At 32.7% G+C, this 14,326-nt stretch overlaps 1 protein-coding gene across 1 annotated transcript; it reads left to right on the forward strand.

Moving 5' to 3' along the window:
* The first annotated feature begins 8,626 nt into the window (after positions 1-8,626).
* Positions 8,627-12,855, forward strand: LOC120089514 (Pentatricopeptide repeat (PPR) superfamily protein). Its single transcript, XM_039047012.2, has 2 exons — positions 8,627-8,768; positions 8,902-12,855. The coding sequence occupies exon 2, from the start codon at positions 8,942-8,944 to the stop codon at positions 11,132-11,134; it is 2,193 nt and encodes a 730-aa protein (XP_038902940.1). The 5' UTR covers positions 8,627-8,768; positions 8,902-8,941; the 3' UTR covers positions 11,135-12,855.
* Positions 12,856-14,326: the final 1,471 nt, after the last annotated feature.

Here is a 14,326-nt window from a genome sequence, read left to right on the forward strand (position 1 = left end):
GAGGTACACAATTGTCGAGAGATTGAACAAGGACATCCATTTGGTCATTCAAACGTCCAACGGTGTTGAAACAGTCGGGAGAGAAGTAAACTATCGACGTGTGGTTGCCCCATCAGAAGTTTATACAAACTTCCGATGAGTAGGTGTTGCGCATTGGGAGTATGACTCCCGACGTCGATTTTTCGACTATTCTCCTGATGAGATAATGTTTGTCGGGAGATGATCTCCTGACATGTTTTCATCTATATCCCGACGATTTTAGGTGTCAGGAAAAGACTAGATTTTTATAATACACACTCTGACGTTAAGTTAATCTCAGGTTTGTGAGTCCTTGACGATAGGAAATAGTAGGGGATTTTAGATGTCCCATTGATCGTTTATAGAAGGTAGTAATGTGTAGTTGATGCATAGGCTAATATCTATCCTTCTTCAATTTTTGGAACTACCGAGTTAATGCTTGTTGGGTGATTACGCTACCACCACTTAATGTTGTAATACTAATACTTGAGTGCATCTCCCACTTAATACATCAATGGTTCCTTTATAGACCGACAATTTCAAACTCATCTATTCTAAGATCTTCCATACACACATGCGCACACACACATGCACACGTGCGCACGCACACACACACGCACCCGCACACAAAAACTAACTTATTATATGTATATATAACTATATGTTACATCAAATAAAACATATTGTATCAAATACAATATAACCTATAGTTTTATTTCTCTCAATAATGTATGACATTTAATATAAATGACATTTATACTAAATATAATTATATGAATCCCATCCATACCGACAGTTGTACTCTTCGCATTACAGATATATTTTTGTGTTCATTGGATATAACCAGTCAATAGTGCGATGACCATTCACAAATTGCTCGTAAGTACAGTTAGGCCAAAATTACTGTTTTCCCCTATTGTTACATCTAACTTCTTAAGTACCACTGATCCCTATAATGGACAATAAGTCATAGTTCAACTATAACCAAACCCCTTTCGGGCCAAGAGAGTGTGTGACGTCACATTGTTCAAGCCCCAGAATCAACCTTTAAGGGAGCAATTTATCTACTTACTCCGACATTAGGAAAGGAGTGAATTCCGTCTTATGTAGCTGTGTTCCCAGCTCCCCAATCAGACGAATCCCCAAAATGATAGGCTTATTGAGTCGGTGATCTGGCCAATCTTATCTATACAAATGAAAGAACTGCCTTCATAGACTTTTTTGACAACTCACTCAAGATTCAGGTCATGTCATTTATGGTCATCCCGGTGAAATATAAGTCTCTACTATTAACGATGTTATATAACGAGACTATTCATTTTGTGGTCTGGACTTATACAAACTCTTTTGTATAGAACACCTCCGCTCATATGTCTCCACATGAACGATTAGGATCAGATCATTTGTAGCACTTTACGACAACTGTAACATCTACAAAGTGGGTCGTATTCGTAGTGTCACAAGGATAAGGTACCCAACCTTATCCATCTACTATAAACCATTTAGGTTATCACTTAAACATGATCTACCTATATGTCTCTACATACATATTTAAGCTACAAAAGATAACCTTGGATGTTAGTTTATTGGTTTGTGGGTTAATGTTACTAAATGTCAAATAAAATATCTCATATTTTATTAAATAAATAAATCGTTTGTACATTACAATTACAAACTACAGGACCTACAAGATTTAGGTCATCAACCCCAACACCTCTATGGGTTCAACAAAGGTTTTCCATGAATACTTATAGGTCCTCTATGTGACTCCCGAGTCCTTCATGGGTGGTACTATTAAGTTCCCTCATGAGTCATTTGAGCTACCTCTTAAAGTTCATTCAAGAGTAGTTAAGCTCACTCTGGGCTCCCCATGGATCCTCTAAGCTACCATTAGGCTTCCTCGTGGGTCCTCCAGGCCTTCTCATGGGCCTTAGAGCTTGTTTCCCTAGACTCTCTTATAGGTCCTCTAAGCCTCTACTAGGCTTTCAAAGCTCCTACTTTTGAGCTCACTCTAGGCTCTTCCCATGGGTCATCTAAGCTCCATTAGCATCTCTCGTAGGTACTCCATGCTTCCTCTAAGTTCCCCATTGGTCCTCTAAACTCCACTAAGATCTCCCCATGGGTCCATTAAGCTCCACTATCTTTGAGCTCATCTAGACTCTCTCCATGGGTTCTTTAAGATCACTCTAGGTTTTTTCCATTCATTCTTTGAGCTCACTCTAGGCTCTCTCCATGGATTCTTTAAGCTCAACTAAGAGCTCTCATAGGTTCTCAGAGCTCCCCATGGGTCCTCAGAGCTCCATTAAGCTTCCCCATGGATTTTCTAAACTCCACTAAGAGCCCTCGTAGGTTTTTAAGTTCCTAGACTCTCTCTGTCTCCTCTCTTTAGACTCTCGATCTCTGCCTAACTCGAGAAATCTACCTATAACTAAAGTTAAGTATATGAGTTTGTTTGTTTGGTTTTCTTTTTCTTTTTTTTTTTTTTACCAATTTTGTATTAAATTTAAGAGAATAATTAATGTAGTCATGAATTAAATTTAGTATTACTAATATATAGTAACAATTAATTATTTAATCACTTAAAATAATAACAAATGAATATTTTTACATTAAATAAATATAAATTAATTATAATATTAACGATTAACGATTAAACTTTATATTAAATAGTTAAGATAATATAAAATATTAATTCTAAATGTATTAAGTCTAAATAATATATTTATATTTAATAATTTATTGAAATTAATAGAAATGATTAATTGATATTAATTGATTAGATTATATTTTGAGTCATTTATCAAGTATAAACATTCCACATGTAGAGAGGGAGGATATTAAAAACTCATGTCATATGAGTTTTAAAATTCCGTAATAAAAATATCATGGATTTTTAAAAATGAAATCTTATAAAACAAACAAGGATATTAACTATGTATTTGAAATATTCCCTAAGTACTTAAGAAGATTTAAATCAACTCTAAATTTGTCCAGACTTAGAATTTTAACTTGTATTAGGGAGATGAGGAATTAAATTGATCACAAAGGAAAATTTTCATCTCCATTACTACTAAACTAAGTATGCAGCATATATGTTTTTAAATGGTATAAACTAACAAACCACAGAAGTAAAGGTTGGATTGTGAAACTCAAGTTTGGTTACTTATTGGTTTATTATTGGTAAAAGTGGATATGTAATTTGATTCATGTAGCTCGTGAAATTAGCAGATACACATTTTTTAATAAGGAAATTCATATATACATATATAGGGTAAATTTATTACCTATATTATTGGAAGGCTTTCAATCGGTAAACATAAGCTATTTTGGCATTTGTCATCTTTACATTATTTACGTTTATGATCCCAAAATTTTTAAAAATGCACTGTATAAACTCTCTAATACTAAATACATCTATAATATGTATTTACTGAATGATTCTCTCTAAGAAAACTGGTCTCCTCTTATCTCGTGGATGTAACTAAAATACTATTAATAAACCACATAAATTTCTATGTCGATTCTATACTATTTTCTATTTTTCTTTTATTCGTGGATTTCAATAACATATATAATTTGAACAAATTATGAAAAAGAAAAATGCACATCACCTAATATATTTTATCTTTTTAACTCAATCTTAAACCCTAATATAGTCAACCAATAACATAATTACTCAAATTCGAAATAGATGACTAACGTGTGAAAAAAATAGTTAATATAATAATAATATCTCAATTGAAACAATGATTTGTCAAACGACTTTTTAAATTATAGAGACCAATCAAACTATCAAAATCTCACAAAGGCCAAAGTTTTAATATAAAATATGTCCAAATGGTAAAAGCCAAGTTTATAATTTAACTTTAGTTTCTTAGAGCTGTAATCAAAGGGGTATAATACTCAAAAGTGTACAACCTAGCTAGCTAACACCACTTGTATATGCAATACAAATTAAATGTGAAAGGTGGAAAGAGGTATTAAAGTTTGGCAATTGCTTTGTAACTTTTTTTTTTTTTTTAAGGTGAGGTTGCTTTCAATTGCAGTTGGAAATAAGGTAGAATTAACTCAAATAAAACTTTTCAAAGAAAAAAAAAACCCAAATAATTAGTTTTATAAATATCTCTATAAACATTCAAATTAACAAATAAGCATTTTACGTTGTATAAAATAAGTTGAAAATTCTTATTATTAAGATTATTAAGTTCATAATAGTGATATTTTGTTCATATTTATGCATAGAAATATTGAATCACCGTTTATGTTGATGTTGAACCTATAAACAAATGAATATATCTAACTATTTATAAAAGTGAGAAATAAATAGAGATGTTTTCAAATATAAAAAATGAACCAAAATATTTACAAATATAGTAAAATGTCACAGTCTATCAGTGATAGACAGTTATAGGCTACTATCATCTATTACTGATAGACATTGATAGATGTTTATCATTGATAGATTGATATTTTACTATATTTGTAAATATTTTCAGTAATTTAACATTTAAATTAATTTTTTAATTAAAAAAATAAAAAAAAAAGAAAAAAAAAAAGGTGAGAATGTCATTGTTTTGTTATAATTATTATATGTTGGGTGAGGGCAAGCATGCACCCAAACACTTTTTCTTTTGTGGTGGTGAAGCATTGAGTTTGAAGCAAAACTCCACAATTCTTTTTTCTTTTTTGACAATCCCCATAAGAATGGTGTTTGCTTGGACAGCGCATGCAGTTTTGTTTGTCTCCTTCTATCTTTTATATGTACGCATACATACAAATATACATATGATACGTACGTATATATATATATACTCTTCAAATAAATTCACAGTTATTATTAATATTATTTGTTGATGGCAAAATATGGTCGAGAAAACTCACCTGACTCTCATGTGCTACCAACGGTGAATTTGTATTTTGGAAAAGAGGTCACTAGTAAAACAATTAGAATAACAGACTAGTGTGTGCTTTATCTATGTTTTGTATTTTTAATATAAATTATAAAGTGATGTATTAATATATATATAAAGTTCATTCTAAGTAATAATATTGGTACTAGCTTGTTGGTGTGGATTGTTGATTGATTAGTGACGCACAAGGGTTTGAATCCTAAAGTTTGCCAACATTTTATTTTGAATTTTACATGACTTTTTACCTAGATTTTTTCATCTCTAATGGGCTTTTAAAGTCCAACTCATGAAAATCCTAATAAAAGAAAAGTTGGTCAAACAATGTGTTGTTTAAAATATAATGTGCTTTTTTTTTTAATAAATAGATAGTCAAATAATATTTTTTTTTTATCGGCAACATAACTGGGCAGTTTATACATTTTTTTCTTCTTTTTTAAATTCACTTTTCAATCTCAATTTTCAAGAACATTCTATTAAAAAGGTTTCCTTCATTTTTTTTTACATAATTTTTATATTCACATTGTGCTATATATATTTTCGTTTGTTTCTATGTTATTTTTACATTTACATTACTCGTATAGATTTTTAGAATTAATTTCAAAGTTCAATCTAGAGGATTATTATTTGTTGTCATTCATTTCGATATACGAGCTCTACAAGTAAGTTTTAAAATATTCTTAGACTTTAAGTTTTGATGCTTTTAAATTTATATAATAGAATGTAATATTCTTATTATTAATACTTTTGTAAAGTTAATTCAAAATTAATATGGATATATATTATAAAAGAAAAACAACAATAAAGACGGTAGATGCATCATCTTCAAAGAAGAAAAATGTTTTGGATTGATTGGATTCTAATCAATCTTATACATAAATAAATCTAGAAGAACTACATGTAGATCTTGGTATAAGATATTTTGAATGCAATAAATTTAGTCAAAAATTTGTAAAGAAATACTACAGAAAACAAGAGAATCTAATTGGGATTCGCTGTTGAGTATGGTTTCTGATTTCTGTCATAGTCATGATATTGAAGCCCTTAAAATAGATGACATATTTCTAATTCAAGGAGGAAAAAGGTGAAATTCTCAACCAGTTACAAGTTTACATCATTATCCCGTTGAAGTTTTCTATGTCATCATCATTTTACTGAAACAAATACTAAATTGCTTCTTTGTGTGGCATGTCTAAATCCGAGTAATTCATTTATTCCTTTGATAGAAAAAAACTTAGTTAACTTGCTCATTTTTATCCAAAAGATTTTTTAGCTATTGAACTCTCTATGCTTGAGAATCAACTTCAAAATTATATTATTGATATGCGTTGAAATATTGAGTTTGTTGAGCTAAAAAACATATGTGATCTTGCAGTAAAAACGTCATGACGAATATAGACAAGGTCTACCCATTAGTTTACAAATTACTAACATTGATGTTGATTTTACCTGTTGCCACAACTATTGTAGAGGGAACATTTTCTGCTATGCATAATGTGAATACTTGATTGCGTAATCGAATGAGAGGTCAATAAATGAATGATTGTCTTATAACCTATATTGAAAACGATTTATTTGATAAGTTAGAGTTAGATGTTGAAGTTATCATGGATCAATTTCAAAACAGGAAAACTTGTAAATGACAATTGTAATGTATTAAATTAGTTAATTTATGAAGTTATGAACACCTTTTTTACATTTATTTGTAGAATATTTTTGTTAGACTTGTACATATAATGGCCCTATATAGAATTTCTGGCTCATCCATTGTATGTAATGAAGGAACCAAGGTCAAATCACTTTTCAAATAAAACGCAAAACGATCAGATCAAGCTTAAATAGGAAAACCAGCTAGGGAAAGTTGGCCTCAGCCTCCGAGGGCGGGCCTTTTGGGCCAAATGGCCCAATTGCCTTTAGATGTGGGCCTATAAAAGGTAGGCTTTAGAAAAAAGGCAGGTTCTTTCCCTCGACTTCCTTCCGACGTTGTTCTGGTTTCACCTCCATGTTATTTTCATTTTTTGGGTTATCTTCTTAAGTAAAAAATTACCTATAACATTATTACTATTGAAAATTTAATATGTAGAATAAAAAGCAAAAACCTGAAAAAATATCTAGTACTAACTACTACCTATATGAACAAATTTTCATACTATTTACATTCAAGAATGGTAAAAAACCTATGCATTAAAATATCATATCATTTAATGACGTGTCAAATCATGAGTAGGTAGTATTAAAAATTTCTCGAAATAAAAAAAGATAGAAATGTCTAAACATAGTCTTTGTCACTTGTTGACAAGTAAGAACAAAGATTCCCTTTGAAGAAAATAAATTTTGAGAAGGCTACTTCATTTAAATAAAAAGTTAGAACATTTTGTCACAATTAAAATTTTAAGTTATAAACACTAATTTTACATTTTATTTTAAAGAAAAAGGCGAAAAACTTACAAAAAAAAAAGTAAAAAAAAAAATTGCGTGGAAATAAATATAAATTTAAAACATAGAAAACGAAAAACTAAAACCTTATTCTATAACTATTGATTTTTTATTTTTAAAAATTAAACTTATAAACACCATTTTTTTTTATTTCTTTTTTTTTTTCTTGTCTACCCTTTTTATAAATGTTTTTTTAAATCCATGCAAAAATTTAAAAACTAAAAAAGTAGTTATTTTATTTTATTTTGAAATTGAAATTTGAGTAAGAAATCAAATGTTTATCGGGAACAATGAAACCATAATAAAAAAATATTTTTTTATAAAAAGAAAATAAAGGAGTTACCAAACATGAAATAATTGCCCAATGAGATTTAAATTACAAGTTTAATTAACTTATGCATCTATTTTGTTTTTTAAACTTTAAAATGTCATATGGTAGATGCATAAACCTTTGACTTTGTAATTTCGTGTCCAATACCTTTATAAATTAAAAAAAAAAAATTAATTACACACGTGTATGAAAAATATATCTTTAAGGGTATTAAAATAGAATTATAGATTAATAAAGAAAAATTTTCACTGTAGAAAATGTCAAACTATTACAGAAATAAAAATATTGATAGACTTTTGTCATCACATAATATCAAATGTTAGATTTCTATCAGTTTCTATTAGGTTGACAACGGGGTGGGGTAGGGCAGGGGGACTCTCCATCCTCGTCTCGGTGTATTTCCCCTATCCCCACCGAGGAAATGGGTCCTCGCGAGGACCTATCCTCGTTATATATATATATATATATATATATATATATATATATTTAAAAAATAAAAATTTAATCGGGGATGGAGACGGGCGGAGATACCTTTCCCGTTCCCTACTAGGGACCTAGTTAGGATCCTTGGGGGTTCTCCATCCCGATTGGGACGGGGACTCGCGGGGACCCAACCTTGCATAAATTTTTGCCAACCTTATTTCCTATCATTGATAGACAACGTTTATCAACCCTCTATAAAAAATGATTAAATTTTGCTATGTTGTGTAAATAGTTTCCATATTTTTCTATTTTTTTTAAAAAAAATCTCCCATTAATAAATTGATTTTTTCACGCGATATTTTATCAACAAATTTTAAAGATGAGGCCGGACTAATGATTGGGCTTCTATCTTTGTTGGGCCGTCTTGATTTATGGGCCGGGCCGTGGGCTAATTCTTATGGAGTTTTTTCACTCGTCGAAACCTCCTTCGGGAATTTTCTTATAGGAAGCTTCTTGGAGTTCAAAAGTCAAAATTTATGCTCTCAAAATTAACTCAATTTTCACTCCGCACCGGAGTTTGTATCAGATGAATATGAATGAACGACAAGGTCTCACTTTATTTTGTTGGACGGTAATGGAGGAACAGCTTACAGGTAAGAAGATGCATATTCTTATGACACGAATTTCTTTGATGTTTTTTCATTGAATCTTAATGGAAACAGGAGCTTATTCAGTTGTTCCGTACCACCGGTAAGGAAAAGTATATAACTTTTTATGTTAAAACAGAACCCACGTTGCAATCAAAACAAGTTCCTTACAGAACTGCATGAGCTTCAATGGCCATATCATTAAGCACCATCACCTTATCCTCCACCTGCTTCGAGCATGCTCCAAGGCTCCTTCCTTCAAAACCACAAAACCCCTTCATGCTCTCACAATTACAATGGGTCCTGTTCCAAACCAGGCCATATTTGTGCATAATAATCTCATGTTCCAGTATTCTTCTATTGGGATGTTATTGGTGGCACGTGATGTGTTCGACGAAATGCCTTGCCGAAATGTTGTATCTTATAACACGATGATTAGTGGGTATAGCCGACTTGGTTTTGTGAAGGAAGCATGGGATTTGTTTTCGGAGATGAGAGATTGTGGTTTTGAACCGACCCAATTCACATTTGGTGGGTTATTGTCGGTAGAGTTGTTGGATGTTTGGCAGGGTGCTCAGTTGCAGGGGTTATCCGTTAAAAATGGATTGTTTCATTCTGGTGCTGTTGTGGGAACGACCTTGTTGGGGCTGTATGGCAGGGATGGATGCTTTAAGGAAGCTCTACGGGTTTTTGAAGATATGTCTTGGAAAAGTTTAGTGACATGGAATTCGTTATTGTCACTACTTGGTCGTAACCAACTTGTGGACGAATGTAAGTTTATGTTTTGTGAGCTTATGTGTGGAGGGATAGAACTGTCCAAGTTCTCTTTTGTGGGTGTTTTGTCTTGTTTTTCACGGGAAGAAGACTTGAAATTTGGGCAATTGTTACATGGAATTGTGATTAAAATTGGGTTTTATTATGAAGTTTTTGTTGTAAATTCTCTGGTGAATATGTATTTACAATGTGGAGGCTTTTTCTTAGCTGACAAACTGTTTGAAGAGGTGCCTGTGCGGGATGTTGTGACATATAATTCAATCATTGGCGTGGGGGCAAAAGTCAATAGACCTGAAATAGCATTAGAACTCTTTTATACTATGGTATCAAATGGACTAATTCCTACTCAGGCATCATTTGTAAACGCTGTCAACTCTTGTAGTTGTCTTGAAAGTTCAATTTATGGGGAATATTTTCATTCAAAGGCAATTTGTTATGCTCTGGAATCTGATGTATTTGTGGGTACTGCTTTGATTGACTTCTACGCTACGTTCAGAAAATTGGAGGAAGCCCGTCACTGCTTTGATGAGATAGCTGAGAAAAATTTGGTTTCTTGGAACGCTTTGATTTCGGGTTACTCAATCGATTGCTACACTTCCTCGATGTATTTACTGATAGAAATGCTCCGTTTTGGTAATCGACCGAATGAATTTACATTTTCGGCCATTATGAAGACACTATTAGCTTCAGAGTTAGCTCAGATTCATTGTTTGATTATAAGAATGGGCTACGAGGAAAATGATTATGTATCAAGCTCTCTTGCTTCTTCCTATGCCAAACATGGTCTCATATCTGATGTCCTGGCTTACATCTCTGATTCTAACAAACAGCCTTCTGTTGTGCTTTCTAACATAGTTGCTGGATATTATAATAGAGTTGGTCTATACGATGAGACACAGAAATTGCTTTGTCCACTTGAAGAACCTGACGTTATATCTTGGAATATTTTGATTGAAGCTTGTGCCAAAATGGATAATTATTTCAAAGTTCTAGAACTTTTTAAATGCATGCTTGTACTCCAAATCTACCCAGACAATTATACATTCATCTCCCTTCTGAGTGTTTGTGCTAAACTGTCCAACCTTGCTCTGGGCAGTTCAGTTCATGGCGTTATAATAAAGACTGGTTTAGGTTGTTGTGATACATTCGTGTGTAATCTGCTAATTGACATGTATGGAAAATGTGGAAGCATTGAATGTGCTTTAAAAATATTTGACAAAGTGAAAGGTAGAAACTTAATCACATGGACGGTTCTAATCTCTGTCCTTGGATTACATGGCCATACTTATGAGGCGTTAAAAAGGTTTGCAGAAATGGAGTTTTTAGGTCTTAAACCTGATGGAGTAGCTCTCGGTGCAGTGCTTACAGCTTGCAAGCACGGTGGGCTTGTTAAAGAAGGAATGGAGTTGTTTAGTAAGATGAAAGTGAAATATGGGGTTGAACCAGAAATGGATCATTATCAATGTGTGGTTGACTTGCTTTCTTCACATGGACATGTTGTGGAAGCAGAGAAGGTGATTGCCTCCATGCCTTTTCCCCCGGATGCTCTTCTATGGCGTACTTTCCTGGAAGGCTGCAAAAGACAAAGGACCTTATAAGAACATACAAGTGGCGTAGTTTATCCACTCGAGGGACTGGCATTGTATCTTTGAATATTTTGTGGTAGTTTCGGGGAGACTACAACAATGTGGTTTGCAGTTATATACTAGAGGCAAAACTGTTGTTTAATCTGCATCTGAAGGTTTGGAGTTAACCGCCACATCGGTAATTTTTCCTTCACATGACGTAGTACTAATGATTATCAACTTGCCTCACAATGCTTTAACTTTCATAAAATCAAGCAATGGTCCGCGGTTTGGCCTCCAGTCCTGTACTATGATGAAGACCTTAGCACTAGAACAAAATATAGCGATAAAACCTTCAGATTTAGCATTTCTGGAAACTGATATTAAATGCAGGAAAAATGTGCGCTGGTTTGAAATTTGTATTTCCTTTCTCTCAAGTGCAAAGGTAGAAGGAAGCTTGACTGCAAGACCCACCCATCAATTAAGCATGCATTAAAATTTCTCCCCTTTCCTTAGCTACCAACCACCATACTTCTCCTTGTTCCCCTTCATCGCCGAAATGACAGTTTCCAACTCTCTTCCATGTGTGATATCGTGCTTGGAGGTGCAGAAATGGAAGATGAAGCGAAGTCGGATTTTTGTCCCATTTTGGGGATGAGGGCTCCAGTTTCTCGCTGAAAAGGGAATTGATTACGAATAGGTTGAGGAGGATTTGAGCAACAAGAGTCCTCTGCTTCTTGCTGATAAACATTGTTCACATAAAAGGCCCTTATTCTCATCCACAATGGAAAATCCTTTGAATAATTTTTTTTATTATTTGTTGAGCTTATGAATGAAGTGTGGAAGAACGATGTACCTCTATTTTCGTTTAATCCTACGAGATGGCCCAAGCAAGGTTCTAGGTGCATTTATTTGATGGAAAGTCTAGTGTCCTAGTATCTTCTTTACCCTCTCTCCTATTTTTGGGTGCTTAACGTGTATTTGACGATTTTCTTCAGCTGAACCCATTTTTAGATTTTGGAAAAATTGCAGCTGCATAATGCTGGGTGAAAGATATGGACAACTTGTGGAGGCAAGAAACCAACAAGAAAGGAATTTGTGAGTTTTGAAGCAATTGGAAGAGTTTTTTTCGGAGAGAGTCTTACTTTTGAGGGGAACATGATGATAAAGATGACACCAGAAGTAAAGAGTTGTTAATTTACTTTTCAGACACCCGCCAAGATCCACATGACATCACTTCTTTCAAATTTTCAGGTGTTCTGTCCTTCCTCGTCTCCTTTCCTCTGGCTCATGAGCTAATTAATGTTCAAGTTCAGTTACAGGGGTTTTGTTTTCGGCTAGCTTTACTATTATCAAAGCTTCTTTCTTAGAACTCAAGCATACAGTTACACAACCTATAGAACAGATCCTGTTCACAAGTAAGGTCGTGTTATCGAAGCTTCTCTCATTTTCCAACTTTTATGGGTCTTTACAAACTAGAGCACTCTATGAACTCTTTGTTTAAGTAGGCTCTGCTTGTTCTTGTGTTATCCCGCTTTATTTTCTTGTGTTCTGTTAATTTACCCTTACCTTATTTGGAAAACGTTGTCTTGGGGGTTTTTCCAATGGAGATTTGATCCCTGTTTTGCCTTATATGCCTTGAGAAATCTCCCAAATGGATCTAGCACTCTGTTTTTCTCTACTTGGGTTTATTGTTGCCTACTTTCTTAAAACAAGATCGTTTCTTGTTTAAATATATTTTCTTTCAATTAGTCTATCTACTTATCTGTTGTTACTTAGATTAATACCTTTCAAAGCATGATCAACGAGATGATACTAGGGCTCAGAAGTTTTCAACTTTTATGTTTCTTGATACTCAGCTATTGAAATTACATTATGACTCCTAATGTTATGAGTCACAATATAAAATAGGGGTGAACATTGGTTGGTCGAAGTCCGTTCTTCAACCAAACCACCACCGAACCGACTCTGATAGCGGCCTTTTCTGGTTTGGAATTTTCCCAGATTGACACCAACCAATCGACTACAGTTTGGTCAGTTGCCTTGCTTTGCTTTCCTTTTTTTTTTTTTTTTTGTTGCTTTGCTTTCCTATTTTGTCTATCACACTCCAACTAGTTCATAAAATGGTTTCCTATTTTGTCTATTTTGTCTATTTTGCTTTCCTATTTATTCATAAAATGGACTGAATTTGATATGATATTTGATGCAGGAGAAAAGATAATTAGTATGGTTTGTTTTGTTATTTTAGATAAATTAGGGTTTAATTAACATTTTAGATTTGATTTGTTACTTGTCTAATTTTGAATCACATCTTGAATAACAAACTTTTATTCGTAGAGAGTTCTCTCCCAATTCTAAGGGACGAAACTTTCCTTGTTTGGCCATGAATTTGGTCTAATCCCAAATATGTTTGCATCAACATTGCAGGGAAAATGGGTAATTAAGCAGACTACTTCCACAGTTAGGTTCAATATTTCATATTCTTGTCAAAAAGGGAAGAAAAAAAGTTTGATGTTAATTTTGATGCTTTGTTGATGTAATAATTGGGAGCTTAGTTTGATTTTCTTCTTCATCTTACTGTTATTATAATTATTATTCAACAATTTTTTTGTGAAAAATTGAACTATTGGTCTTTAAGATGGTAAATAGTGTCTTATGCACTGAGTTAATGGACAATCATATGGTGTCCAAAATTCTTGGGATTTATTATATGACATTGCCATTAGCAGTGATGATGATCATAGAAGAAAATGAACAAAATTATGGGGGACAAATTTTTTTTAGTACAACAGTTGTAGGGATGGATGATCGAATCTCTAAGTGGAAGGTCATGTTAATTCCTGTAGAACTAACTCACCTTGACTTGTGAAAAATAATTGATTTTGTTTTTAATAAGGTTTATTATAATGCTTTTAAAATTTAAGTTGGTTTATTGTTTCATTCTCTATGATTGTTTTATTTGTCACTTTTATTAATGCTTTTCAATCTTTAGATCGAATTAAAAATAAAAACCTCAATTGAGTTTTTGAAAATTATTTTGAGATAATTTGGATTCAATCAATTTTATGGGAGATTTTGCTTTCCATCCCTATTTAATACTTAATCGCCGGAATTGGAATCTTCTATTAGTGAGAAGTAGTAATTTCGAAACATATTTTAATTATTGATTAGTGTATATCTATATGAATTATAAAACAAAACATTGATACATTTTTTCTTAAAGAA

This window comes from Benincasa hispida, chromosome 10 (assembly GCF_027475165.1).
Source record: "Benincasa hispida cultivar pf3 chromosome 10, pf3_genome.v1.1, whole genome shotgun sequence".
NCBI classification, from domain to species: domain Eukaryota; kingdom Viridiplantae; phylum Streptophyta; class Magnoliopsida; order Cucurbitales; family Cucurbitaceae; genus Benincasa; species Benincasa hispida.